This window comes from Montipora capricornis, chromosome 13, assembly GCF_036669925.1.
Source record: "Montipora capricornis isolate CH-2021 chromosome 13, ASM3666992v2, whole genome shotgun sequence".
Classification (NCBI taxonomy): Eukaryota; Metazoa; Cnidaria; class Anthozoa; order Scleractinia; family Acroporidae; genus Montipora; species Montipora capricornis.
The window spans coordinates 3,618,305-3,646,077 of record NC_090895.1 but is presented as its reverse complement, the minus strand read 5'-3'; the positions used below and the strand labels follow the sequence as shown (position 1 = coordinate 3,646,077).

The window sequence follows — 27,773 nt, the reverse complement described above, 5'->3', positions numbered from 1 at the left end:
TTCTTTGTGTGTTGCATTTGCATGATAATGTAGCGTTCACATTTAAATGATATGGAAATACCTGGAACAAAACGTTCTATTCCCTACATTAAGTTAGCCGAATCGGTGTATCGGCACACGTAAATTTCTCAAAAACTACAATTTGGTAATCCTGTGATTACGCTTGATAGCTCAGAGGGTGGAACAAGTGCACACAACCCCACGGTCATGAGTTCGAGTCCAGTTGAAGACTGCATATTTTTGTCCCTACCTCCGTGTGGCGTCAACAATCAAGCGTCACGAAAATTTTGTGTTACTTCTGGTTGCCTCCAAATTTGGTGTGGTAATTGTGAATAAAATAAGCCAATCATCTGCCAAGTTTCATGCTGGAAACTTGAATAGGTCATATACAACGGTCCTCACAAGGCATAAGAAAATGGCCGCCTTATCAAAGAGTGTTTTGTGGCTTGTATGTGCAAACATAATTACTTTTTATGGACTGTTCGAAATGAATTCTTTCGGCGAAACTTTGCTTAAGAATGGGAAAAATATCGGGGAAACAATTTCAAGCAAATTTAGATCAGCAGACAGAAAATAACATGGAGAAATTGAGGTTAGAGATGAAGATAAACATTAATATTTTGCGTGCGAGCCATTATTTTGAGAACATTTTTTGAACGTCTTTTGACCATCTTTTCGCGTTCAAAATGAATGAATGAGACTTTTATGTTTGTCGTCCTGGAGAAATGACAGGTGTGGACACGAGTAAAAAAATCCTCCTGGAGGTTCTTGCCCAGGTACTCTGGTTTTTCCCCTCCGCAAATTCAAAACCAACATTTATTTGATTTGCTCTGATGTCAGTTCATTTTGTAGTCTCCCCGATTAGAAGAGATCTTGTGCTCGGCTAAATAACCCTGAGCCAAAAAAAAGTGATTGTTATTATTGTTGTTATTATTGTTATTGCTCATAATCGTCTCCATCGCCTAATAGATTTTGGCAGGTGATTGGGTAAAAAGGCATTGTCGCCCAACAAAGTACAAAGTGAAACTAGTTGGGTGATCATGCAGTAACCACATTGATAATTAGTCATAGTAAATACAATTGTACATGTACGTCTTTTCCAAAGTAGAGGTGTTTCTTTGGTAATGTCATCTTCACCGTGGCTTAATAAATGAACCTCAAAGTGAATTAACTCTGTTGAGCAGAGGCACACACAGAAGACTGCTTCCCAAGAGGGGGCAAGATCCAGTTGTTAGGGCATTGGGTTTGCATTTGGTTGGCCTAGGTTCAAACCCGTTCGCTGTTTTGGATTTGTTTCCAGATTTGCCGTATTCAACTCCACCACGCTTTGTATTGGTAATAGCTTACTACTTGCCTCCTGCGAGTTGGGGCTCTTACAATATACTGTACATGTACTTGTAGTCACTTCTGGTTAGTTTGAATTGGCTTTTTCGGATTATTACAAGTGGAGTGCCTGTGAACTAGCTTGATAGCTAAGTGCACTTCCACTGTAAATAAACAAACCATTTTTTTCCCAGAGTTGAAGGCAATTGAAGCACTTAAATTGATTTTATGGGCGAATTGTAGCTGCATGGTGATAGAGTCAAATAGGTGGTTTTAAGTCATGGTGGCATGTTGCTGGGTTTTGTGGGTTGTGAGGGTGTTGACTATAAACAGAAGGTTGCTGGTCAACTGTCCTACGTCAAACCATAATCTCACAATCAGCTGGATAAAGCTTATGCATTCATAAAGTATCTGCATGTTATTTTCAAGATGGAGAGGACGAGCTTCTGATATTAAGATTGTAATCTTTTTGATTAAAGTGGCTCATACATGTAAGTAGTGCACTGACTGTCCAAAAATCCATTGTGATAATTATGACAATGTTGTTGTTTTTGTTGTTATAGATGGGCCAAGTGGAACAACCATAGAACTGACTCCATCAAACACAACAGTCCTAAGTGGTTCTTCTCTCTCGATAAACTGCACCACAGATGCCAACCCTATTGCCCATGTTTTTCAATTCTACCTTGATGATGTCTATATTGGGAACAGCAGCTCTGGCGTGTACACTGTCACTGTTACTGCAAGTGGAGCGTATATGTGTGTTCCTGTCAACACAGTCGGTAAAGAAGAAAATGCAACTGTTGTCATCACTACAGTTGGTAAGTGCAATCTACGCAGTCACTACATATCGGCCTGGTTGTTCAAAAGCCAATTAACGCTAACCCCAGATAAAACATTAACGAAGGAGTTTATTTCTTTACCTTCGAATGCTGTTCAATGCTGATATTCAGTAAAACTTTACATTGGAAGAAGTCCATGTTGAAAAACAAAGATAAGAAAAAGAAACGTTCACCAAAAAGTTAAGAACATGACACAAAGCTTACGCTAATCCTGGATTAAGTTAATCGGCTTTTGAACAAATGGGCCATGGTGTAGTACATGTAACATACATGTAGACCTTAATTTTTCTTCCTCTCTTTTTTTTTATCAGTTTTTCAGTTATTGTTTGAGTTTTAATGAAACATCACAATTATAGATTTAATTTATATAACCAAATGCGCATGTGTATTCCTTCATTTTTCTGGCCTTGTACTCGGAGTTAGTTTATCTCCCGGGGTTCTGGGGTTTTCCTCCTCATGCAAAATCAATGTTTGCTTAAATTTGACTTAGCTTTCACTTTTCCCAATTGGTAGAACACTTGTATTCCACTATATGTAGTTCAGACATTAATACCGGGATTAATTTTTCATCACTGTCCTCTTGTGTAAAGATGCGCCCTCAGTGAAAGTCCATCCAACCTCTTCAGTAGTTGTGGAGGGACACAACATCACGTTAAGCTGCATGGCATCTGGTAGACCTGAACCTGTGTTATCATGGACCAAAGTTGGTGAATCCGGTCAGGTGGTGTCAGAAAATCCCTCCTTGATTCTTTCCAACGTGCGTAGACCTGGAACTCTTGACAACATGATACAGTATCAATGCACAGCAGAGAATGGGGTAGAGAATCCGGCATTCGCCATTGCTAATATAACTGTCCACTGTAAGTACAATGGTTTTGTTAATGGTTACTGTTACATTTGCACTAAGGTCTACTTCAGAAGTTTTCACCACTTCTGCAATGAAACTATGTCGTTACGTTTTTGTAATAACAGGAGAGTGTCTACTAACATAAGGTCACTGGTTCCAACCGTAACCTCAGCTGGATAAAACTGGTGCATTCATATCTGCACAGTATTCTCAAGATCTAGAGAAAAAGAGATTCTGATATTTAGATTCTAATCTTTTTTTGGTTGAAGTGGCTCATAAGTAGCTCACTGACTGCAAAAAAATGTGCTTTGTGAAAATGACGAGAATGTTGTTGTTACAGATGGGCCAAGTGGAACAACCATAGAATTGACTCCATCAAACACAACAGTCCTACGTGGTTCTTCTCTCTCGATAAACTGCACCACAGATGCCAACCCTATGGCCCATGTGTTTGAATTCTACCTCGATGATATCTATATTGGGAACAGCAGCTCAGGCATGTACAATGTCACTGTTAGTGCAGATGGAGCGTATACGTGTGTTCCTGTCAACACAGTTGGTAAAGAGGAAAATGCAACTGTTGTCATCAGTACAGTTGGTAAGTGGAATCCATGCAGTCACTACATATACATGTAGTGTAATAACAGAAACCTTAATTTTTCTTTCCCCTTTTTTTTTTTTTTTTTTTTTCAATATTGATCAAGTTTCAAAGAAACGTCACAAGAGATTTAATTTATGTAACCAACATTTTGTTTATCTCCTGGGTACTGCACATTTTCCTCCTTTGACACTTTAATCAACATTCGCTTAACTTTGACTTACAAAGCTTTTAGTTTTCCTGATTGGTAGTAGATCAGTCGTCTTTACTGTACACTGTATGTACATGTAGTTCAGACATTAGGGACGGTGGCTACTATTGTTATTGCGCATACGTTCTGCGCATCTCGAGATTCTCGGATTTCCTATGGGTGGTGCTTATTAATACAGGGATATTTTTGCGCGGTTTAAAATTATGCGGAGAAAGGAGAAAGTAGAACGTAGCAAGTGATCTTGGCATCCAAAAAGAAAATTGGGGGTAACCACGCCTTTTTCATAGATAAATTAAGCTTCAATTTGGAAAAGAACGCCATACGTTGGTTTGTATTTTACAGTGGTTTTAAAACAAGCCGGCGACCGCCAGAATTCCGCCGGTTACTTGACTGTAAGTCGCCGGCTAGTCTGGTCATAACAATCAGCTCGTGACAAACAATCTTGGCTTTGCTTCTTATCCATTAATCTTTGAGACGGCAGAGTAAATTCACACTCAATTTTGCAGTAATAATGCATATGCAATAGGATGTAAGGTTTGTTCAAAAGGAAGCTCAAATCGCCGGCAGTATCATGTGCCGTTCGCATTGACATGTTTTCGCTATCTTGAATTGTAAGTGGCCGCGCCAATCTCGTTTGGGCATTCGGTGACTTCGATCGTTTCTTCCTTTTCTTTCGGTTGCTACCATCACTACCACCTGACAGCATGGCAGAGAAACGAAAACATCAAACCGTAAACACACTTTTTTTGTTTGGGTTCAAAACATCACGATCCTCAGTAAGGTGAAGAAACTCGTCCAATACACACATTAAGTAGTTATTTAACAAGTTGTCGGACTTTGTTATTGTTCATTCGACCATATGATTACTACGTTGTTTATTATACTAAAATAAACTACGGCCGACTGATCTGGAAGTTAAGGGACATCAAGGAGTCGTGCCTATTGAAATAAAAGTCGTTGCAAAGTGCAAATTTTGCTGTCTGTACGTAAATAAGTCATAACAAAACAACAAGTAATGGATGTTTAGATTACGGTCTACGCGTGGTGCCTAACTGCATTATAGAAGCGATTCATACTGAGTTTTACTAATGTGCGAGCCAGCGAGCCATGCGAGTCATGCGAGCCATGGCTGTGAGCCATGCGTGCTATGACTGCGAGTCAGCACGCGAGTCACTCAGTTATTGAAAACTAACCGTTTTAAAATGGTTGCTTAGACTTAATAACTGTTTATCATTGCTATTTAAAATGTGTGCTTAGACTTAACTGCGATATTCGCATGGCTCTCTGGCTTGCACATTAGGCAGACCCATTCACACTGCTCTGCATTATTAAAGCAAGATTAAAGTTATGATTCAAACTAGCACGAGTGTTGAAATATAAAATTATTCTGGTAATTAATAGCAACAATTTCAATTAAGTAAAGTGCAACTTTTCTTTTCATTCGGCGGCCGAGTATTTGCACATGTGCAAGCGAAGCGAAATTTAACACCGCTTTCGAAAAGTGGCTGTGTCGTTTCATTTATTTCTGCCTTTCAAAATGGAGATTTTGAAGGAAACTGTCATTGTCTGAAATCAATGCCAGAACGCTGAAAATGGCATTTCCGAGCTTCTAGATTTCAACATTTTCTGGGGGAGCATGCCCTTAGACCCCCCCTAACTTCAGGGGCCTTGCTGCCCGCATACTTTTCCAGAGTCGGCCGCCTACTTCAAAACGCTTTGAAACCCGTGAATTTTAAAAACGCTTTTTTCAAATATTGTTGATTAATTAATTCTTCGAAAAGTGCATGGTTTCCCCCAATTTTCTTTTGGGATTTCAATAACACTTGTTAAGAGCTGCTTTTCCTGCATATTCAGTAAACTGCGCAGGAATACCTCTTAATTAGTAGGCAGCGTCATTAACAAAGAGATTAATTTTGCATTACGTTGCCTTCTCGTGTAAAGATGCGCCCTCAGTGAATGTCCATCCAACATCTTCAGTCGTTGTGGAGGGACACAACATCACGTTGAACTGCGTGGCATCTGGTAGACCTGAACCTGTGTTATCATGGACCAAAGTCGGTGAATCTAGCCAGGTGTTGTCAGAAAATTCCTCCTTGATTCTTTCAAACGTGCGTAGACCTGGAACTCTTGACAACATGATACAGTATCAATGCACAGCGGAGAATGGGGTAGAGAATCCGGCATTCGCCATTGCTAATATAAGCGTCCACTGTAAGTACAACGGCTTTGTTAACGGTTTTGTTACATTTGCACTAACGTTTACGTCGGATGTTTTCACGATTTCCGATATCACTTCTGCAATGAACTAAGTATTAACGTTTTCGTAATAAGAGTGTCCACTAACATAAAGTCACTGGGTCCAACCGTAACCTCAGTTGGATGAAACTGGTACATTCATATCTGCACGTTGTTCTCGAGAGCTAGAAAAAGAGATTCAGTTATTTAGATTGTAACTCTTTTTGGTTAAAGTGGCTCATAACCATTCTCATAACTAGCTCACTGACTGCAAAAATATGGCTTGTGAAAATGACGACAATGTTGTTGTTACAGACGGGCCAAGTGGAACAGCCATAGAATTGACTCCATCAAACACAACAGTCGTACGTGGTTCTTCTCTCTCGATAAACTGTACCACAGATGCAAACCCTGTGGCCCATGTGTTTCAATTCTACCTTGATGATGTGTATATTAGAAACAGCAGCTCAGGCGTGTTCAATGTCACTGTTACTGCAGATGGAGCATATACGTGTGTTCCTGTGAACACAGTCGGTAAAGAACAAAATGCAACTGTTGTCGTCACTACAGTTGGTAAGTGCAGTCCACGCAGTCACTACATATTAGCCCGGTTGTTCAAAAGCCAATTAACGCTACCCCCAGACAAAAAATTAACGAAGGGGTTTATTTCTTTGGTTGTTCAAAAGCCAATTAACGCTACCCCCAGACAAAAAATTAACGAAGGGGTTTATTTCTTTACTCCCAAATGCTGTTCAGTGCTGATATTCAGCAAAACTTTACATTAATTTGAAGAAGTCAAATCTTGAAAAGCAAAAATAAGAAAAAGAAAATTTCCCCAGAAAATTAAAAGCATGAAACAAAAGTTTACGCTAATCCTGCGTTAAGTTAATCGGCTTTCGAACAACTGGGCCTTGGTGCAATAATATACAATGTAGACCTTAAATTTACTTCCTACATGTATTTTTTCTCAGTGATTGTTCAAGTTTCAATGAAACGTCACAATTATAGATTTAATTTATATAACCAAATGCACATATGTATTGCTTCATTTTGCTGGTCTTGTAATATCCCAGGTACTGTGGTTCTTCTTCCTCCTGAAAAATCAACGTTCGCTTAAATTTAACTTAATTTTCAGTTTTCCCAAGTGGTAGAACACGTGACCTCCACCATAGTTATGTAGTTGAGACATTAAAATAAAGGGATTAATTTTTCATCACTTTCCCCTCTTGTGTAAAGATGCACCCTCAGTGAAAGTCAGCCCAACCTCTTCAGTCGTTCTGGAGGGGGACAACATCACGTTGAACTGCGTGGCATCTGGTAGACCTGAACCTGTCTTATCATGGACCAAAGTTGGTGAATCTGGTCTGGTGTTGTCAGAAAACTCCTCCTTGATCCTTTCAAACGTGCGTAGACCTGGAACTCTTGACAACATGATACAGTATCAATGCACAGCGGAGAATGGGGTAGAGAATCCGGCATTCGCCATTGCTAATATAAGCGTCCACTGTAAGTACAATGGGTTTTTGTTACATTTGCACTAACGTCTTCCTCGAAAGTTTTACCACTTCCGATATCCGTTTAGCAATAAAATTGTGTTGTTAAGTTTTGTAATAGAGCGGTTTTCAATTGAGTGTTGAAAGTAATTAGCGAATTGCTTTGGTTTTGCATTTACTTTACTCAGTGATTGGTTCAAAGTTCTCGCGCCATTTTTTCAACCAATCAGAAGTGAAACCAAAACCAATTGTGGCTCGTGCGTGCACATTTTCCCGCGCTTTGTGTCGGCTACGTGTAATTACTTCGAGTTTTGATTGGTTTACTTGATTGTCTCCGTCCTTTTTGATTGGCCACAGTAATTACTTTGGTTTTGGTTTTACGACACTCATTTGAAAACCGCTCTAAAAGGAGTGTCTACTAAATTAAGCTCGCTAGATGCAACCGTAACCTCAGCTGGATAAAACCGGTGCATACATATCTGAACGTTATTCCCGAGATCTGCAGAAAAAAGAGATTCTGATATTTAGTTGTACTTTTTTCTGGTGAAGGTGGCTCATAAGTACTTGTAGCTGACTGACTGGGACAATGTGTTTTGTGAAAATGACGATATTGTTGTTGTTGTTGTTGGTGTTACAGATGGGCCAAGTGGAACAGCCATAGAACTGACTCCATCAAACACAACAGTCCTACGTGGTTCTTCTCTCTCGATAAACTGCAGCACAGATTCCAACCCTATGGCCCATGTTTTTCAATTCTACCTCGATGATATCTATATTGGAAACAGCACCTCAGGCGTGTACAATGTCACTGTTACTGCAGATGGAGCGTATACGTGTGTTCCTGTTAACACAGTTGGCAAAGAACAAAATGCAACTGTTGTCATCCGTACAGTTGGTAAGTGGAATCGACATAGTCACTACATATGGTGTAAAAATGGACCTTAAGTTTCCTTTTTTCTTTTTTCAATTATTGTTACGTTCAATGAAGCACAATAGATTTAATTTACTTAATCAAGTGTGCACGTGTATTGGTTCATTTTTCTGGCCTCGTACTCAGAGTTATCTCCCGGGTACTTAAATTTGACTTGACTTGCAGTTTACCCAATTCGTAGAAAACTCGTTCTCCACTATATGTAGTTGAGACATTAAAAAAAGATTAATATTGCATTACTTTCCCTCTTGTGTAAAGATGCGCCCTCAGTGAATGTCCATCCAACATCTTCAGTCGTTGTGGAGGGACACAACATCACGTTGAACTGCGTGGCATCTGGTAGACCTGAACCTGTGTTATCATGGACCAAAGTCGGTGCATCTGGTCAGGTGTTGTCAGAAAATTCCTCCTTGATCCTTTCAAACGTGCGTAGACCTGGAACTCTTGACAACATGATACAGTATCAATGCACAGCTGAGAATGGGGTAGAAAACCCGGCATTCGCCATTGCTAACATAACCGTCCACTGTAAGTACAACGGTCTTGTTGACGGTTTTTGTTACATTTGCACCAATGTCTACCTCGAAAATTCTAACACTTCCGATATCACTTCTGCGATGCAACTATGTTGTTACGTTTTCGTAATAAAGAATATATATTGGCTTGAACATCTGAACACTCTGACTGGTAAGGGCCGATTAAATCTGAAGTGATTTTATTTTCTCTACTAAAAACTCCTACCCCAAAATTTCATGAGAAGAACCTCACATAGAGTAACGACAGCCATATCATCATGGATAAGTGCTTTGCCAACACCGCTCTGCGTGTCTCAAGTTTCCTGTTCAGCGTTCTGTGAAGAAAATAGCTGAAGTGAAATTACTATATTCGGAATGAGATCAACATTTCAAGGAATCAGAAATTTTGACTGGGACCAGTCAAAATCATGGTAAAGAAGTGGAGAATAAATATAAGATGATTGTGAAACTCGACATGTGACTTCAGTCATTGTTTTTCTTCGCTGTTTTAACCCTGTTAATGCACAAATGACACCCTTTTCCAAAAGACAGCCAATGAAAAGTTTCGATTAATTAATTCAAAAGTCCGTTGTGAACCAAAGACAAACGATTGTGCATGGTCACTGTCAGGTTAACATGAAGTGGGACAGTACTGTTCTGGCTTTTGAAGTTTTCAAGGTTTCATAAAAAGTCTATATTATTATATATGAACTATGTAGAGACGAAAATAAGATATGCGCTACTAAAAGTGCTAGGCAATGCCATTTTACGTATAAGCACATTAAAACAAATAAGAGTAGTCTCCCGAGTATTTGTCAGTCATTTGAACCAATGCTTAGAAAAAGTAACCCCGTCTCACTTGCTATTATTGGTGTAAGAAGTATTCCAATGCCCTCTCCTCCTCCAAGGTTTCACTTGGTGCCAGAGGATTGCAGGTCTTGGTCGTTAATTTTAATCGTGAAGCGTTAATGGCTTTTTTTCCCGCTTTATTGTTTCTATGTGATGGAGAAGATATGAAATTTCATTTCCTCTGTGACACATTCACGTGTTACGGATATAACAATATGCATGTAAAAATTTCGGCCTCATCATTCGCTAGGATCACGTCAATTAATCGCAAAAGTGCAGAAAGTTGAAATTGAGTGCAAACAGTTGGAATCAAATTGATTGACGGGAAAGTCGCGAAAGCGACTGAAATACTTCTTGGACCTCAAAGTGCACTAACTCTATCTATTGAATACAGGCGCACAAAGTCGACTGCCTCCAGAGTTAAAGAAAATAGAAACACTTTTGATTTTACTGTCAAATTGTAGTTGAATTGTGATAGGGTCTTGTGGGAAGAACTGTTATGTGTGATGAAACACTTTTTTCAGATGAGCCTACAGTATCACTCCAGGAGTGTCCAAGTCACATAATTGAAGGAAACGACGCCGTGCTGTTCTGTAATGCGACTGGTAATCCTCCTCCGAATGTCGCATGGGTGGAACTACAAACGGGAGCTATACTCAACAGTAGTGAAAGCCTTATGCTTAAAACCATTGATCGCAATCAAGCTGGAGGCTATCAGTGTCATGGTTTCAACGGAATTGGCAGGAATTCCACTAAGACGTGCTATCTGGATGTCTTCTGTAAGTTGCAGTGACGACTAGAGGGAATTATTCCCAAATCCATTGCCCTAAGGACTGAACGGAATCAGCCAAAATTGACCCAACTCGTTCAAGTTTCCCAGAATTTCACAGTTATATGAAGAATAACACCTTTCTCTTCAGTCGGCCAGTCATGTATTCACATGTAGAAATCATTTTCGGGCATATTTACATTATTATCCTTTCTTGAAAATCTTGGCTAAATGCACACAATTAGCCCATGCAGTCTAAAAAAGAAGAGATCTCAGATGAAACAAAAAGTCCTAGTTCGCTAAAACCTGTCAATCACTTTTTGCAAAAGTAAGGGATTACTGGGGTCAAGTTTCAAAAGGCGGATACGTGTAAGATATGGAGGTAATCGCAAGGTTACAAGTCACATCGTCGTCCGCCTTAGAGGATACACTGTCAACTGATGGTATCTCTTTTGTGTAAGGGTCTACTAATAGAAGGGCATTGGTAAACTGTCCTACGTGCAACCGTAACCTCAGCTGGATAAAAGTGGTGCATTTATATTGACAAGTTTCTCTCGAGATTAATAGAAAAAGAAATTTGGATCTTTAGAGTGTAACTTCGTTTTGGTTAAAGTGGCTCTTAAGTAGCTCACTGACTGCAGAAAATGCTTTGTGAAAAGGAGGACAAATTTATTTGTTATTATTATAGATGGGCCAAGTGGAACAACCATAGAATTGACTCCATCAAACACAACAGTCCGTCGTGGTTCTTCTCTCTCGTTAAACTGCAGCACTCATGCCAACCCTATGGCCCATGTGTTTAAATTCTACCTTGATGATGTCTATATTGGGAACAGCAGCTCAGGCGTGTACAATGTCACTGTTACTGCAGATGGAGCGTATACGTGTGTTCCTGTCAACACAGTCGGTAAAGAAGAAAATGCAACTGTGGTCATCAGTACAGTTGGTAAGTGGAATCCACCCAGTCACTCCATATGGTGTAATAATATAGATTTTAATTTCTTTCTTTTTATTCAATTATTGTTCAAGTTTAAATAAAGCACAGTAGATTTAATTTATAGTACCAAGTGTTCACTTGTATTAGTTCATTTTGCTGGCCTCGTATTCATAGTTTTTCTTGCGGGTATTCCGGTATTTTTTCTCCTGGTCCAAAATCAATATTACTTTGACTTTGACTTAGCCTGCAGTTTTTCCAATTGGTAGAAGACTCTCCATCCCACATGTAGTTGAGACATTAATCGAGGAATTAAATTAGCGTTACTTTCTCCTCTTGTGTAAAGATGCACCCTCAGTGAAAGTCAGCCCAACCTCTTCAGTCGTTCTGGAGGGGGACAACATCACGTTGAACTGCGTGGCATCTGGTAGACCTGAACCTGTCTTATCATGGACCAAAGTTGGTGAATCTGGTCTGGTGTTGTCAGAAAACTCCTCCTTGATCCTTTCAAACGTGCGTAGACCTGGAACTCTTGACAACATGATACAGTATCAATGCACAGCGGAGAATGGGGTAGAGAATCCGGCATTCGCCATTGCTAATATAACCGTCCATTGTAAGTACAACGGCTTTGTTAACGGTTTTTGTTACATTTGCACTAACGTTTACCTCGAAAGTTTTAACACTTCCGATATCACTTCTGCAATGAAATTGTGTTGTTACGTTTCAAAAAAAAAAGGAGTGTCTATTGACTTAAGGTCGCTAGGTCCAACCGTAATCTCAGCTGGATAAAACTGGTGCATACATATCTGCACGTTATTATCAAGATCTAGAGAAAAAGCGATTCTGATATTTAGATTCTAATCCGCGTTTTTGGTTAAAGTGGCTCATAACAAGCGGCTCACCGCGCACCGGTGGCTCAGTTGGTTGAGCATCGGGCTGCCATGTGGGAGGTACGTGTAGTGAGTTCGACTCCGGCCTGACCAACACTTAGGGTCTTAAAATAAATGAGGACTATAAACCGGAGGCCCCGTCTCACAATCCTTCAATGTTCACAACCCAGTGGGACGTAAAAGAACCCACACACTATTCGTAAAGAGTAGGGCACGAAGCTCCCTCATTTCATTAATTCATTCATGTGCTTCGGTGAGATCGCTAATGGACTGATAGCGGCTGCCAGCTATATATGCGGATGTCCGATCTCACCCATAGATCCCTTTCTTGTAAAGTGCATTTGAATATGTTAATTGAAAATGCGCTATATAAATTCATTACCATTACCATAACAAGCTCACTGACTGGCAAACTATGCTTTGTGAAAATGATGACTATGTTGTTGTTCTTTTTCTTGTTGTACAGATGGGCCAAGTGGAACAACCGTAGAACTGACCCCATCAAACACAACAGTCCTACGTGGTTCTGCTCTCTCGTTAAACTGCACTACAGACGCCAACCCTATGGCCCATGTTTTTCAATTCTACCTCGATGATATCTATATTGGAAACAGCACCTCAGGGGTGTACAATGTAACTGTTACTGCAGATGGAGCATATATGTGTGTTCCTGTCAACACAGTTGGCAAAGAGCAAAATGCAACTGTTGTCATCCGTACAGTTGGTAAGAGGAATCGACATAGTCACTACATAATTATGGTATAAAAATGGACCTTAAGTTTCCTTTTTTCTTTTTTCAATTATTGTTAAGTTTCAATGTAGCACGATAGTTTTATTTTATTTAATCAAGTGTGCACGTGTATTGGTTCATTTTTCTGTTCTCGTACTCACATTTTATTTACTGGGTACTCCGGTTTTTCCTACTCATCGAAAATCAACGTTAGCTTAAATTTGACTTGCTTGCAGTTTTCCCAATTGATGGAACACTCGTTCTCCCCTTTATGTAGTTGAGACATTAATAAAGGGATTAATGTTGCATTACGTTCCCCACTTACTGTGTATAGATGCGCCCTTAGTGAAAGTCCATCCAACATCTTCAGTCGTTGTGGAAGGACACAACATCACGTTGAACTGCGTGGCATCTGGTACACCTGAACCTGTGTTATCATGGACCAAAGTCGGTGCATCTGGTCAGGTGTTGTCAGAAAATTCCTCCTTGATTCTTTCAAACGTGCGTAGACCTGGAACTCTTGACAACGTGATACAGTATCAATGCACAGCTGAGAATGGGGTAGAGAATCCGGCTTTCGCCATTGCTAATATAACCGTCCACTGTAAGTACAACGGTTTTTATAATGGTTTTTGTTACATTTGTTTTCATCATTTCCGATATCACCTCCGTGATGAAACTATGTTGTTACGTTTTTGTAATAAAAACAATATATTTGCTTGAACATCTAAACACTCAGACTGGTAGGGGCCGATTAAATCTGGAGTGATTTTATTTCCTCAACTAAAAACTCCTACCCTAAAATAATGAGAGCCGTCATCGTGCATGAGTGCTTTGGCAACACCGCTCTGCATGTCTCAAGTCTCATGTTCAGCGTTTCGTGAAGAAAATAGCCGAAGTGAAATTACTTTAATCGAAATGAGATCAAGATTTCAAGGAATCAGAATTTTGACTAGGGCCAGTCGAAATCATAGTAAAGATTTGGAGATGGTTATGAAACTCAACATGCGACTAATTAAAAATTCCCCCCCCCCCCTCCCCCCGCTGTTTTGGCCCTGACTATGCACAAATGACACCCTTCTAAAAGACAGCCAATCAAAAGTGTCGATTAATTTATTCAAAACTCATTTGCGAACCGAGGACAAAAGATTGTGCATGGTTACGGTCAAGTTAACATGAAGTGGGACATTACTTTTCTGGATTTTGGAGTTTTCAAGGTTTCATAACCAGTCCATCTATATGAACTATTTAGAGATAAATATAAGATATGCGTTACGACAAGCGCTAGGCAACGCTATTTAGCGTACAAGTACATTGAAACAAGCAATAAGAGTAATCTCCGTAGTATTTCAAATTTCAACCACTGCTTAGTTATAGTCACCCCGTCTCACTTGTTCTTATTGCTAGAAGAAGTATCCGAATCACCCCTCCCCCTCCAACATTTCACCTGGTGATATACAGGTGTAGGATTGCCATTCATTGTCTTTAATTTTAATCATGCAGCGTTAATGGCTTCTTTTTTCGCGTTATCGTTTCTACGTGATAGAGAAGATATGAAATTTCGTATCCTCTGTGACACCTTCACCAGTTACGAGTATAATATGCATGTCAAAAGTTCGGTCAACGTGGCTTCTAAACCTCCAAGTGAATTAACTCGATCTATTGAATACAGGTATACACAGTAGATTGCTTGCAGAAGGAAATCGAAACAATTTTGATTTGACGACCAAATTGTAGTTAGAAGGTGATAGGGTCGTGTAAGAAGAACTGCTATGTCTGATGAAACACTTTTTCAGATGAGCCCACAATATCACTCCAACAGTGTGCAAGTCACATAACTGAAGGAAATGATGTCGTGCTGTTCTGTAATGCCACTGGTAATCCTACGCCGAAGGTCGTATGGGTGGAACTACAAACGGGAGCTATACTCAACAGCAGTCAAAGCGTTATGCTTAAAACCGTCGATCGCAATCGAGCTGGAAGTTATCAGTGTCGTGCTTTCAACGGAATTGGCAGGAATTCCACTAAGACGTGCTATCTGGATGTCTTCTGTAAGTTGCAGTGACGACTAGAGGGAATTATTCCCAAAAGCATTGCAAGGACTGAACGGAATTAGCAAAAATCAACCAAACTTGTTTGAGTCTCCCATATTTTTTTCGATTTTATGAAATATAACACGGTAATCTTAAGTCGGCCGGTCATGTATTAAGGAATCATTTTCAGACATATTTACGTTATTATCCTTTCTTGAAAATCTTGGCTAAGTGCACACAATTACCCCATGCAGTCTAAAAATGAAGGGATCTTAAATGAAACAAGAAGTCCTCGTTTGCTGATACCTGTCGATTACTTTTTTACAAAATAGAGGGATTACTGGTGTCCACTTTCAATGAGGAGGTAACCGCAAGATTGCAAGTCAAATCTTCGTCCACCTTACAGGATACAAAAATTTGGTTTTGTCAACGGAGTTGCTAATGTAAATTGGCCTCCATACAGGGATTCTAAAAGCTGACGTTTCGAGCTTTAGCCCTGACGAAGGGCTCGAAACGTCAGCTTTTAGAATCTCTGTACGGTGGCCAATTTACATTATCAACTCCGTTGATAAAACCAAATTTTTGCATACTACTTCCCCACCGACGCAGCACCACAGTAACTGTTTCTCAGTTTAGAAACTACCCCTTCACCTTAGAGGATACACTGTCACCGGCTACTTATCTGTTTTGTGTAATGGTCTACTAACAGAAAGTCAATGGTAAACTGTCCTAGGTGCTACCGTAACCTCAGCTGGATAAAACTGCTGCATTCATATCTACAAGTGTAGATTTAGAGGAAAAGAAATTCTGTTCTTTAGAGTGTAACCTTGTTTTGGCTAAAGTGCCTTTTAAGTAGCTCACTGACCGCAGAAAATGCTTAGTGAAAATGACGACAAATTAAGTTGTTATTATTACAGATAGGCCAAGTGGAACAACCATAGAATTGACTCCATCAAACACAACAATCCTTCGTGATTCTTCTCTCTCGATAAACTGCACCACAGATGCCAACCCCGTGGCCCATGTATTTCAATTCTACCTTGATGATGTCTATATTGGGAACAGCAGCTCAGGCGTGTACAATGTCACTGTTACTGCAGATGGAGCGTATACGTGTGTTCCTGTCAACACAGTCGGTAAAGAAGAAAATGCAACTGTTGTTATCAGCACAGTTGGTAAGTGCAGTCCACGCAGTCACTACATGTGGTGTAATAATCTAGATTTTATTTTTGTCTTACTTTTTATTCAATTATTGTTCAAGTTTTAATGAACCAAATAGATTTAATTTATAGTACCAAGTGTGCACGTGTATTCATTTTTCTTCCGGGTAGTCCGGAATTTTTTTCTTGTCCGAAAGCAATATTATCTGAACTTTGACTTAGCCTGCAGTTTTCCCAATTGGTTGAAGACTCATTATCCCACATGTAGTTAATACATTAATAAAGGAATTAATTTGGCGTTACTTTCTCCTCTTGTCTAAAGATGCACCCTCAGTGAAGGTCCATCCTGCATCCTCAGTCGTTGTGGAGGGAAACAACATCACGTTGAACTGCATGGCATCTGGTAAACCTCAACCTGTCTTATCATGGACCAAAGTTGTCGAATCTGGTCAGGTGTTGTCAGAAAATTCTTCCTTGGTTCTTCCAAATGTGCGTAGACCTGGAACTCTTGACAACATGATACAGTATCAATGCACAGCGGAGAATGGGGTAGAGAACCCGGCCTTCGCCATTGCTAATATAACCGTCCACTGTAAGTACAACGGTTTTGTTAAAGGTTTTTGTTACATTTGCACTTCCGTCTACATCAGAAGTTGTCACCATTTCCGATATCACTTCCCCGATCAAACTATGTTATTACATTTTCGTAATAAAAATCTGAACACTGACTGGTAAGGGCCGATTAAATCTGAATTGATTTTATTTTCTCTACTAAAAACTCCTACCTTAAAATTTCATGAGACGAACGTCACATAGAGTAACTACAGCCATATCATCATGGATAAGTGCTTTGCCAACACCGCTCTGCGTGTCTCAAGTTTCCTGTTCAGCGTTCTTTGAAGAAAGTAGCTGAAGTGAAATTACTATATTCGGAATGAGATCAACATTTCAAGGAATCAGAAAACTTGACTAGGACCAGTCAAAATCACAATAAAGAGGTGGAGAATAAATATGAGATTGTGAAACTCGACATGTGACTTCATTTATTGTTTTTCCAAGCATTCGCTGTTTTACCCCTGTTAATGCACAAATGACACCCTTTTCCAAAAGACAGCCGATGAAAAGTTTCGATTAATTAATTCAAAAGTCAACCGAGGACAAACGATTGTTCATGGTCACTGTCAGGTTAACATGAAGTGGGACAGTACTGTTCTGGCTTTTGAAGTTTTCAAGGTTTCATAAAAAGTCTATATTATTATATATGAACTATGTAGAGACGAAAATAAGATATGCGCTACTAAAAGTGCTAGGCAATGCCATTTTACGTATAAGCACATTAAAACAAATAAGAGTAGTCTCCCGAGTATTTGTCAGTCATTTGAACCAATGCTTAGAAAAAGTAACCCCGTCTCACTTGCTATTATTGGTGTAAGAAGTATTCCAATGCCCTCTCCTCCTCCAAGGTTTCACTTGGTGCCAGAGGATTGCAGGTCTTGGTCGTTAATTTTAATCGTGAAGCGTTAATGGCTTTTTTTCCCTCATTATTGTTTCTATGGAGAGAGAAGATATGAAGTTTCACTTCCTCTTTGACACATTCACGTGGTACGGGTATAACAATATGCATGTAAAAATTTCGGCCTGATCATTCGCTAGGATAACGTCAGTTAATCCCAACAGTGGAGAAAGTTGAAATTGAGTGCAAACAGTTGGAATAAAATTGATTGACGGGAAAGTCGCGAAAGCGACTGGAGTACTTCTTGGACCTCAAAGTGAGTTAACTCTATCTATTGAATACAGTCGCACAAAGTCGACTGCTTCCAGAGTTAAAGAAATCGAAACACTTTTGATTTTACTGCCAAACAGCCCTTTTCACGGTTAGTTTTTCTCATTTGCATTACAATGTAATCTAGCATGTATGTGAGGAAATTTCGGGCTATTTTGTAGTTTTAACCCGAAATTGCCTCGCATCCACGTTAGATTACATTGTAATGCAAATGAGAAAAACTAACCTCGAAAAGGCCTATTGTAGTTGAATTGTGATAGGGTCTTGTGGGAAGAACTGTTTTGTGTGATGAAACACTTTTTTCAGATGAGCCTACAGTATCACTCCAGCAGTGTCCGAGTCACATATTTGAAGGAAACGACGTCGTGCTGTTCTGTAATGCGACTGGTAATCCTGTTCCGAAGGTCGCATGGGTGGATCTACAAACGGGAGCTGTACTCAACAGTAGTGAAAGCCTTATGCTTAAAACAATTGATCGCAATCAAGCTGGAGGCTATCAGTGTCATGGTTTTAACGGAATTGGCAGGAATTCCACTAAAACGTGCTATCTGGATGTCTTCTGTAAGTTGTAGTGACGACTAGAGGGAGTTATTCCCAAAACCAATGCCGTAAGGACTGAACGGAATTAGCCAAAATTGACCAAACTCGTTTAAGTTTCCCAGATTTTCACAGTTATATCAAATACAACGCCTTACTCCTCAGTCGGCCGGCCATGCATTCATATGTGGAAATCATTTTCGGGCATATTTACGTTATTATCCTTTCTTGAAAATCTTGGCTAAGTGCACACAGTCAGCCCATGCAGGCTAAAAATGAAGAGATATGAGATGAAACAAGAAGTCCTCGTTCGCTAATAACTGTCAATTACTTTTGACAAAAGAAAGGGATTACTGGTGTCAAAAGGCGGATACGTCTAAGATGAGGAGGTAACCGCAAGCTTACAAGTCACATCGTCGTCCGCCTTATAGGATACACTGTCACCTGCTGCTTATATCTTTTTGTCTAAGGGTCTACTAATAGAAGGTCAGTGGTAAGCTGTCGTAGGTGCAACCGTAAGCTCCTCCGTTCATCTCGAGATTTAGAGAAAAAGAAAACGAAATTCTGATCTTCAGAGTGTAACCTTGTTTTGGTTAAAGTGGCTCTTAAGTAGCTCCCTGACTGCAGAAAATGCTTTGTGAAAATGACGACAGATTTTGTTATTATTACAGATGGGCCAAGTGGAACAACCATAGAATTGACTCCATCAAACACAACAGTCCTACATGGTTCTTCTCTCTCGATAAACTGCAGCACACATGCTAACCCTATGGCCCATGTTTTTCAATTTTTCCTCGATGATGTCTATATTGGGAACAGCAGCTCAGGCGTGTTCAATGTCACTGTTACTACAGATGGAGCGTATTCGTGTGTTCCTGTCAACACAGTCGGTAAAGAAGAAAATGCAACTGTTGTTATCAGTACAGTTGGTAAGTGAAATCCACCCAGTCACTACATATGGTGTAATAATATAGACTTTAATTTATTTCTTTTTATTCAATTATTGTTCAAGTTTAAGTCAAGCACAATAGATTTAGTTTATTCTCGGTTTTCACGTGACGTCAAGACCGACATGTTTGTGCCCTTAAACAAAGACAAGGCGTCCTTGTTGGTTCCCCGACCAAATCCTCCGGGAATTCAAACAATATTTTTATGCAAACGCTTACTTTTGTTTTCGTTGAAAAACATGGCTGTTGATCACGTGAGTGAAAATCAGCAATAGTACCACGTGTATTGGCTTATTTTGATGGCCCGGTATTCAGATTTTTTCTTCCGGGTACTGCGGTATTTTTTCTCCTGGTCCAAAATCAATATTACCTTAACTTTGACTTAGCCTGCAGTTTTGCCAATTGGTAGAAGACACGCCATCCCACATGTAGTTGAGACATTAATGAAGGAAGTAATTTGGCGTTACTTTCTCCTCTTGTCTAAAGATGCACCCTCAGTGGAAGTCCACCCTACATTTTCAGTCGTTGTGGAGGGAAACAACATCACGTTAAGCTGCATGGCATCTGGTAGACCTGAACCTGTCTTATCATGGACCAAAGTTGGTGAATCTGGTCAGGTGTCAGAAAATCCCTCCTTGATCCTTTCAAACGTGCGCAGACCTGGAACTCTTGACAACATGATACAGTATCAATGCACAGCTGAGAATGGGGTAGAGAATCCGGCATTCGCCATTGCTAATATAACCGTCCACTGTAAGTACAACGGTTTTATTAACGGTTTTTGTTACATTTGCACTAACGTCTTCCTAGAAAGTTTTAACACTTCCGATATCACTTCTGCAATGAAACTGTGTTGTTACGTTTCGTAATAAAAGGAGTGTCTTCTAACTTAAGGTCGCTAGGTCCAACCGAAATCTCAGCTGGATAAAACTGGTGCGTACATATTTGTCGTTATTCTCAAGATCTAGAGAAAAAGAGATTGTGATATTTAGATTGTAATCGGCGTTCTTGGTTACAGTGGCTCATAATAAGCTAACTTACTGGAAAAATATGCTTTGTGAAAATGATGATTATGTTGTTATTGTTGTTGTTGTTCTTTTTCTTGTTGTTACAGATGGGCCAAGTGGAACAACCGTAGAACTGACCCCATCAAACACAACAGTCCTACGTGGTTCTGCTCTCTCGTTAAACTGCACTACAGACGCCAACCCTATGGCCCATGTTTTTCAATTCTACCTCGATGATGTCTATATTGGAAACAGCACCATAGGGTTGTACAATGTCACTGTTACTGCAGATGGAGCGTATACGTGTGTTCCTGTCAACACAGTCGGTAAAGAAGAAAATGCAACAGTTGTCATCAGTACAGTTGGTAAGTGGAATCGACATGCATAATCACTACATAATTATGGTGTAAAAATGGACCTTAAGTTTCCGTGTTTCTTTTTTCAATTATTAATTTTTAATGAGGCACGATAGATTTAATTTATTTAATCAAGTGTGCACGTGTATTGGTTTAATTTTTTGGTTTTTGTACTCACATTATGTCTACTGGGTACTCCGGTTTTTCCTACCCGTCGAAAATCAACGTTAGCTTAAGTTTGACTTGCTTGTAGTTTTCCCAGTTGGTGGAACACTCTTTCTCCACTATATGTAGTTGAGATATATTATAAAGGGATTAATGTTGCATCACTTTCCCCTCTTGTGTAAAGATGCGCCCTCAGTGAAAGTCAGTCCAACCTCTTCAGTCGTTGTGGAGGGACACAACATCACGTTGAACTGCGTGGCATCTGGTAGACCTGAACCTGTCTTATCGTGGACCAAAGTTGGTGAATCTAGCCAGGTGTTGTCAACAAATTCCTCCTTGATTCTTTCAAACGTGCGTAGACCTGGAACTCTTAACAACATGATACAGTATCAATGCACAGCGGAGAATGGGGTAGAGAATCCTGCATTCGCCATTGCTAATATAACCGTCCACTGTAAGTACAGCGGTTTTGTCAACGGTTTTTGTTACGTTTGCACTAACGTCTACGTTGGATGTTTTCACGATTTCCGATATCACTTCTGCAATGCACTGTGTATTAACGTTTTTGTCGTAAAACGAGTGTCCACTAACATAAGGTCACTGGGTCCAACCGTAACCTCAGTTGGATGAAACTGGTGCATTCATATCTGCACGTTATTCTCGAGAGCTAGAAAAAGAGATTCAGATATTTAGATTGTAAACTTCTTTTGGTTTAAGTTGCACATAACCAGTCTCATAAGTAGCTCACTCACTGCAAAGATGTGTTTTGTGAAAATGACGACAAAGTTGTTGTTACAGACCGGCCAAGTGGAATAAACATAGAATTGACTCCATCAAACACAACAGTCCTACGTGATTCTTCTCTCTCGATAAACTGCACCACAGATGCCAACCCCATGGCCCATGTTTTTCAATTCTACCTCGATGATGCCTATATTGGGAACAGCAGCTCAGGCGTGTTCACTGTCACTGTTGCTGCAGATGGAGCGTATACGTGTGTTCCTGTCAACACAGTCGGTAAAGAAGAAAATGCAACTGTTGTTATCAGTACAGTTGGTAAGTGCAGTCCACGCAGTCACTACATATGGTGTAATAATCTAGATTTTATTTTCGTCTTACTTTTTATTCAATTATTGTTTAAGTTTTAATGAAGCAAAATAGACTTAATTTATAGTACCAAGTGTGCACGTGTATTGGTTCATTTTTCTTTTATAGTACTGACATTTTATCTACTGGGTACTCCGGTTTTTACTAGCCGTCGAAATCAACGTTAGCTTAAGTTTGACTTGCTTGCAGGTTTCCCAATTGGTGGAACACTCGTTCTCCACTATATGTAGTTTAGACATTAATAAAGGGATTAATATTGCATTACTTTCTCCTCTTGTCTAAAGATGCACCCTCAGTCAAAGTCCATCCAACATCTTTAATCGTTGTGGAGGGAAACAACATCACGTTAAGCTGCATGGCATCTGGTAGACCTGAACCTGTCTTATCATGGACCAAAGTTGGTGAATCTGGTCAGGTGTCAGAAAATCCCTCCTTGATTCTTTCAAACGTGCGTAGACCTGGAACTCTTAACAACATGATACAGTATCAATGCACAGCGGAGAATGGGGTAGAGAATCCTGCATTCGCCATTGCTAATATAACCGTCCACTGTAAGTACAGCGGTTTTGTTATCTGTGTTTGTTACATTTTCACTAACTTCTACCTCGGATGTTTTCAACATTTGCGATATCTCTTCTGCAATGAAACTGTGTTACGTTTTCGTAATAAAAAGAGAGTGTCTACTAACATAATGTCACTAGGTCCAATCCTAACCTGAGTTGGATGAATCTGGTGCATTCATATCTGCAAGTTATTCTCCAGATCTAGAGAAAAAGAGATTCAGATATTTAGATTGTAATCCGCTTTTTTGGTTAAAGTGGATCGTAAGTTGCTCACTCAATGCTAAAATGTACTTTGTGAAAATGACGTCTATGTTGCTCTTGTTGTTAAAGACGGGCCAAGTGGAACAAGAATGGAACTGTCTCCATCAAACAGAACAGTCCTACGTGGTTCTTTTCTCTCGATAAAGTGCACCACAGATGCCAACCCCGTGGCCCATGTATTTCAATTCTACCTTGATGATGTCTATATTGGGAACAGCAGCTCAGGCGTGTACAATGTCACTGTTACTGCAGATGGAGCGTATACGTGTGTTCCTGTCAACACAGTCGGTAAAGAAGAAAATGCAACTGTTGTCATCAGTACAGTTGGTATGTGGAATCCACACAGTCTCACATAATATGGTGTAATAAAATAGACCTTATATTATTTTTTTTCAATTATAGTTCAAGTTTCAATGAAACACAATAGACTTGATTTCTATTACCAAGTGTTCACGTGTATTGGTTCATTTTGCTGGCTTTGTACTCGTTGTTTTTCTCCTGGGAACTACAGTTTGTCCGCGTTGTCCAAGAATCATCGTTATCTCAAATTTGACTTAGCTTGCAGTTTTTTTTAATTTGTACAGCTTTCGTCCGGCACTATAATGGTTGAGACATAAATAAAGGGATTCATTTTGCCTTACTTTCTCCTCTTTTTGTAAAGATGCACCCTTTGTGAAAGTCCATCCTACATCCTCATTCGTTGTGGAGGGAAACAACATTACGTTGAACTGCATGGCATCTGGTAGACCTGAACCTGTCTTATCATGGACCAAAGTTGGTGAATCCGGTCAGGTGTTGTCAGAAAATTCCTCCTTGATTATTTCAAACATTCGCAGACCTGGAACTCTTGACAACATGATACAGTATCAATGCACAGCGGAGAATGGGGTAGAGAATCCGGCATTCGCCATTGCTAATATAACCGTCCACTGTAAGTACAATGGTTTTGTTAACGGTTTTTGTTACATTTGCACTAAGGTCTGCCTCGGAAGGTTTTCACCCATTCCGATATCACTTCTGCAATGAAACAATGTTTTTACGTTTTCGTAATAAAGACTCTATACTGGCTTGAACATCTCGGCACTCTGACTTGTAAGATCCGATCATATCTAAAGGTGTTTTATTTGCTGTACTAAAACTCCTATCCTAAAGTTTCATAAGGAGAATCCCTCATGGAGCAGCAACAGCATCATCTTTCACGAGTGCTTTACCAACAGCGCCCTGCATGTCTCAAGTTTGATGTTCAGCTGTCGGTGAAGAAAATAGGCGAAGTGAAGTTACTATCATTATTCCGGCGGAATCAGATCAACATTGCTTGGAATCAGAACATTTGACTTGGTGCAGTCGAAATCATAGTTAATATATGGCGACGGCTGTGAAACTCGACATGTTTCTATGTTTTATGTTTTTGTTCGCTGTCTTGGCCCTTACTATGCCCGAACCACACCCTTTCTCTAAAAGGCAGCCTAGCAAAAGTCTCGATTAATTTATTCGAAACTCAGTTGTGAACCGAGGACAAGAGATTGTGCATGGTCACGGTCAAGTTAGAGCGACTTTCGTATGACCTTGAAAAAATGCTCGCAATATGTTTGGCAAGGTTGAAACAAAGCTTCCCTTGTTCCCGCCAAGGAAACTCCCAATATGGGGAGAAAATAGTTCGATTCCCCAATCACATTACTGCATTTCAAATGACGTTAAAGCAAAACTTTCCAGAACGTTCCACTGAAAATTCGCGCTCATTTGTTTTTGTTCAATAAGCCAATTGAATGTTTTGCATTTTTGTTTACGTTCTGTTTTTAAGTTTATTTTTACAAGGTCGTATGAAAGTCGCTCTAACATGAAGTGGGACAGTACTGTTCTCGCTTGAAGGTTTTGGGTTTCATAGCCAGTCCATCTCTATGAACTATGTAGAGGTAAAGATAAGAGGCTACGCTATTTAACGTACAAGCGCATTGAAACATTTACCTACAAGTAAGTTGCCCAAATAACTGTAATTTCCGTGGTATTTCTCATTTCAACCACTACTTAGTAAGAGTCCCCCCGTCTCGCTTGCTGTTATTACTATAAGAAGTCTTCCAATCACCCCTCCACCTTCAAGGTTTCACCTGGTGGTGGAAGATTGCCGTTCGTGGTCTTAAATTTCAATCTAGCGGAAAGTAAAAATCCCTTAAAAGAATGAAATGGTATTTGAAGAAAAAAAAAGAAATTACTCCATCGACCTATTATTGCTTATATCGTTTATGATATTTTTCAGATGCTCCAGAGATAGTATTCTCTTCACCTGATAACATAAAAGCAGTCGAAGGCAGTGGGGCTGAAATCTTTTGCAATGCCACTGGAAATCCAAAACCAAATATTACCTGGACAAAACGAGGCAACAGCACTGTGCTTTCCACATCTGAGAATCTTAAATTAACCAAACTGAAGAGGGAAGAAAGTGGAGCCGTCTTTAATTGTATAGTCCACAACCATCATGGTTCATCAGAGACCAGTGTTACAATTTCAGTATTGTGTGGGTATCGAGTTTATTAAATCTCTTTTCCAAGAATTTTAAGGTACTTTAAGAGTTCAGCGGGAAGTATCGTATGTAGTTAATAAAGAGACGGGTACCCGGTTTTGTTTTGGTTTTTAAATAAGGAATACCGGCATCGCACTTCTATAGTTTGGGCGTATTGGCTGTCTCATTAAGCCTTTGTGAACAAACTTTGGTAAAATAGTTAAGACTATAGGAAATACGTCGATGCAGGTAGGGAAATTTGATTTTATCATCAGTTGAAATCCAAATGGTTGCGTATCTGGTCAGAAAACGTTCATCAGGAGTTGACTAAAATCGTTGAATTTTTTTGATAGTTTTGTTATTTCTTTTTTGTTCAGATAAATCAGCTGTGACTCTCCAACAATGTCCAACTCCAGTTCTTGAAGGAAGCAGTGCCACGCTTTATTGCAATGCTACTGGAAATCCTGCACCCAGTATTGCATGGATCAGGGCTGGCACAGGAAAAGTTGTGTCTCGTAGTGGAAGGCTTCATATTGCAGTTATTAATCGCAATGAATCAGACCTTTATGAATGCCATGCCTGGAATGGTATTGGAAACAACGACAACGAGTCCTGCACCATCGACGTTCAATGTAATTACCTATTTCTCACAGTAAAAGTAAAGGAAACGTGACAGCTTAATTTTATCTGAATTATTGAAATAGTCATTATAGTTAAAGGCGCTGTTGCATTCGGCAATTTTCTCTTGAAACCTCTTTTTCAATAGACCATATTCGTATTCTCGGTTTTGGACTGGAACTAGCTTGCAATGGAGGCTAATGCGGGGGAATCTTTTCAAATGCAAATACTTTTTAATATATTCCCCCGCATTAGCCTCCATTGCAAGCTAGTTCCAGTCCAATACTGAGAGTACGAATATGGTCTATTCTAACATTGTAAGAAGAGTCGATTGATGGGTGTCTCAATGGGCAACGTTTCTTGCAACTTGCCTCATTTTCTAGGCCAAAGGATCAAGTTATTTTTGTTGGCTGATGCCCCAAACACGGCGACACAATTAGCGGCACGGACGTTACACAACAAAGAAACTTTGCGAAAAGTGGTACTCTGTTGTATATTCTGTACTGCTTTCTGGAACTTGTGTCGGAACCTTTGTAGCCGTTGGGAGGTATGTTACATTGGGAAACGTTTTGTTCCACTAGTCTCGCCTGGATTTGGCAGACAGGTTTCATAAAACAAAACCCAGTGAAACAACGCTCAGACCTTACGGCAAAGACAACGTTCTCGAAGCGAAGACGGCACAAAAGAGTTTGTAACAACATCTCTGCAGGCCCTTCTCTTCGTTTGATGTTTTTTTCCATCCTCTGTTAAAAGCAAAATTTATTCTCATATGATTTTCTCAAAGCCGTAATTGTTTTTCTTTTTGGTTCCCTGATAACCTGTTATACAGATTCTCCAGAGATCCTAACCTTACCCTCAGCTGAAGTGGTCGTGGAGGGTGGATCACTTCGCCTTTTCTGCAATGCCACTGGAAACCCACAACCAAGAATTACATGGACGAAGCAGGACAATATGACCATACTTTCTGTGTCAAATACTTTACGCCTCACTGGCCTTACGAGAAAAGATGATGGATCAGTATTCAGTTGTAAAGCACAAAATGACCTCGGATCAACAGAGGCAAATGCTACACTAACCGTATGGTGTAAGTATTGATCAAATCACTAATAGAAAGGCTACACCCTTCGTCAGTGGTTGTCCTTTGCCAATAATTTAATTGGTATCTTTCATTGCGGGTTTTAACGATCAATTGTAACTCACCAAATAAAGATGCGAGGATTTGCGCTCTGTCCCTTGATCATCTCGATCCATGTCTCAAGGAGAATTCCAAGCTTGGACGCTGATTTTCGCAAGGATTGGTTATGATGCAGTTTTTGCTTTTCAATAGATGAGCCAAATGAGACAGTCTTCCAGTGCAGCGTTAGTGTTCGCGAGGGTGATAATGCAACATTTTATTGCATGGATTGAAGCAAGTACAGGGGAAATTGTGTCACACAAAAAGGGCCTTGTGATTCCATATATCAATCGTAATGAATCAGGCAGTTACAGTATGAGTGTATGGTTTCGAATGGAATCGGAGTAAACAAGATCAGGTCTGGCGCTGTCGACGTGCATTATTATAACAGTAGC

At 39.9% G+C, this 27,773-nt stretch overlaps 2 protein-coding genes across 2 annotated transcripts in view; both read left to right on the top strand.

Moving 5' to 3' along the window:
* The first annotated feature begins 434 nt into the window (after nt 1-434).
* Nucleotides 435-7,173, top strand: LOC138030373 (peroxidasin homolog). The gene is made up of 7 exons (XM_068878292.1): nt 435-592; nt 1,887-2,144; nt 2,756-3,025; nt 3,353-3,610; nt 5,763-6,032; nt 6,372-6,629; nt 7,130-7,173. Exons 2-7 carry the CDS (start codon nt 2,081-2,083, stop codon nt 7,171-7,173), a joined length of 1,164 nt encoding a protein of 387 aa, XP_068734393.1. The 5' UTR covers nt 435-592; nt 1,887-2,080.
* A 1,019-nt stretch (nt 7,174-8,192) lies between these two features.
* Nucleotides 8,193-27,773, top strand: part of LOC138029714 (hemicentin-1-like) — a 30,628-nt gene continuing 11,047 nt past the window's right edge. The window contains exons 1-22 of the mRNA XM_068877469.1: nt 8,193-8,444; nt 8,739-9,008; nt 10,369-10,623; nt 11,302-11,559; nt 11,894-12,163; nt 12,907-13,164; nt 13,505-13,774; nt 14,967-15,221; nt 16,121-16,378; nt 16,686-16,955; nt 18,453-18,707; nt 19,355-19,612; nt 20,117-20,383; nt 20,745-21,002; nt 21,343-21,612; nt 21,957-22,214; nt 22,550-22,816; nt 23,159-23,416; nt 23,751-24,020; nt 25,344-25,601; nt 25,964-26,218; nt 27,034-27,288. Coding sequence (XP_068733570.1) covers nt 8,285-8,444; nt 8,739-9,008; nt 10,369-10,623; nt 11,302-11,559; nt 11,894-12,163; nt 12,907-13,164; nt 13,505-13,774; nt 14,967-15,221; nt 16,121-16,378; nt 16,686-16,955; nt 18,453-18,707; nt 19,355-19,612; nt 20,117-20,383; nt 20,745-21,002; nt 21,343-21,612; nt 21,957-22,214; nt 22,550-22,816; nt 23,159-23,416; nt 23,751-24,020; nt 25,344-25,601; nt 25,964-26,218; nt 27,034-27,288 — 5,653 coding nt within the window. The 5' untranslated portion in view covers nt 8,193-8,284. The remainder of the gene's footprint in view (nt 8,445-8,738; nt 9,009-10,368; nt 10,624-11,301; nt 11,560-11,893; nt 12,164-12,906; nt 13,165-13,504; nt 13,775-14,966; nt 15,222-16,120; nt 16,379-16,685; nt 16,956-18,452; nt 18,708-19,354; nt 19,613-20,116; nt 20,384-20,744; nt 21,003-21,342; nt 21,613-21,956; nt 22,215-22,549; nt 22,817-23,158; nt 23,417-23,750; nt 24,021-25,343; nt 25,602-25,963; nt 26,219-27,033; nt 27,289-27,773) is intronic.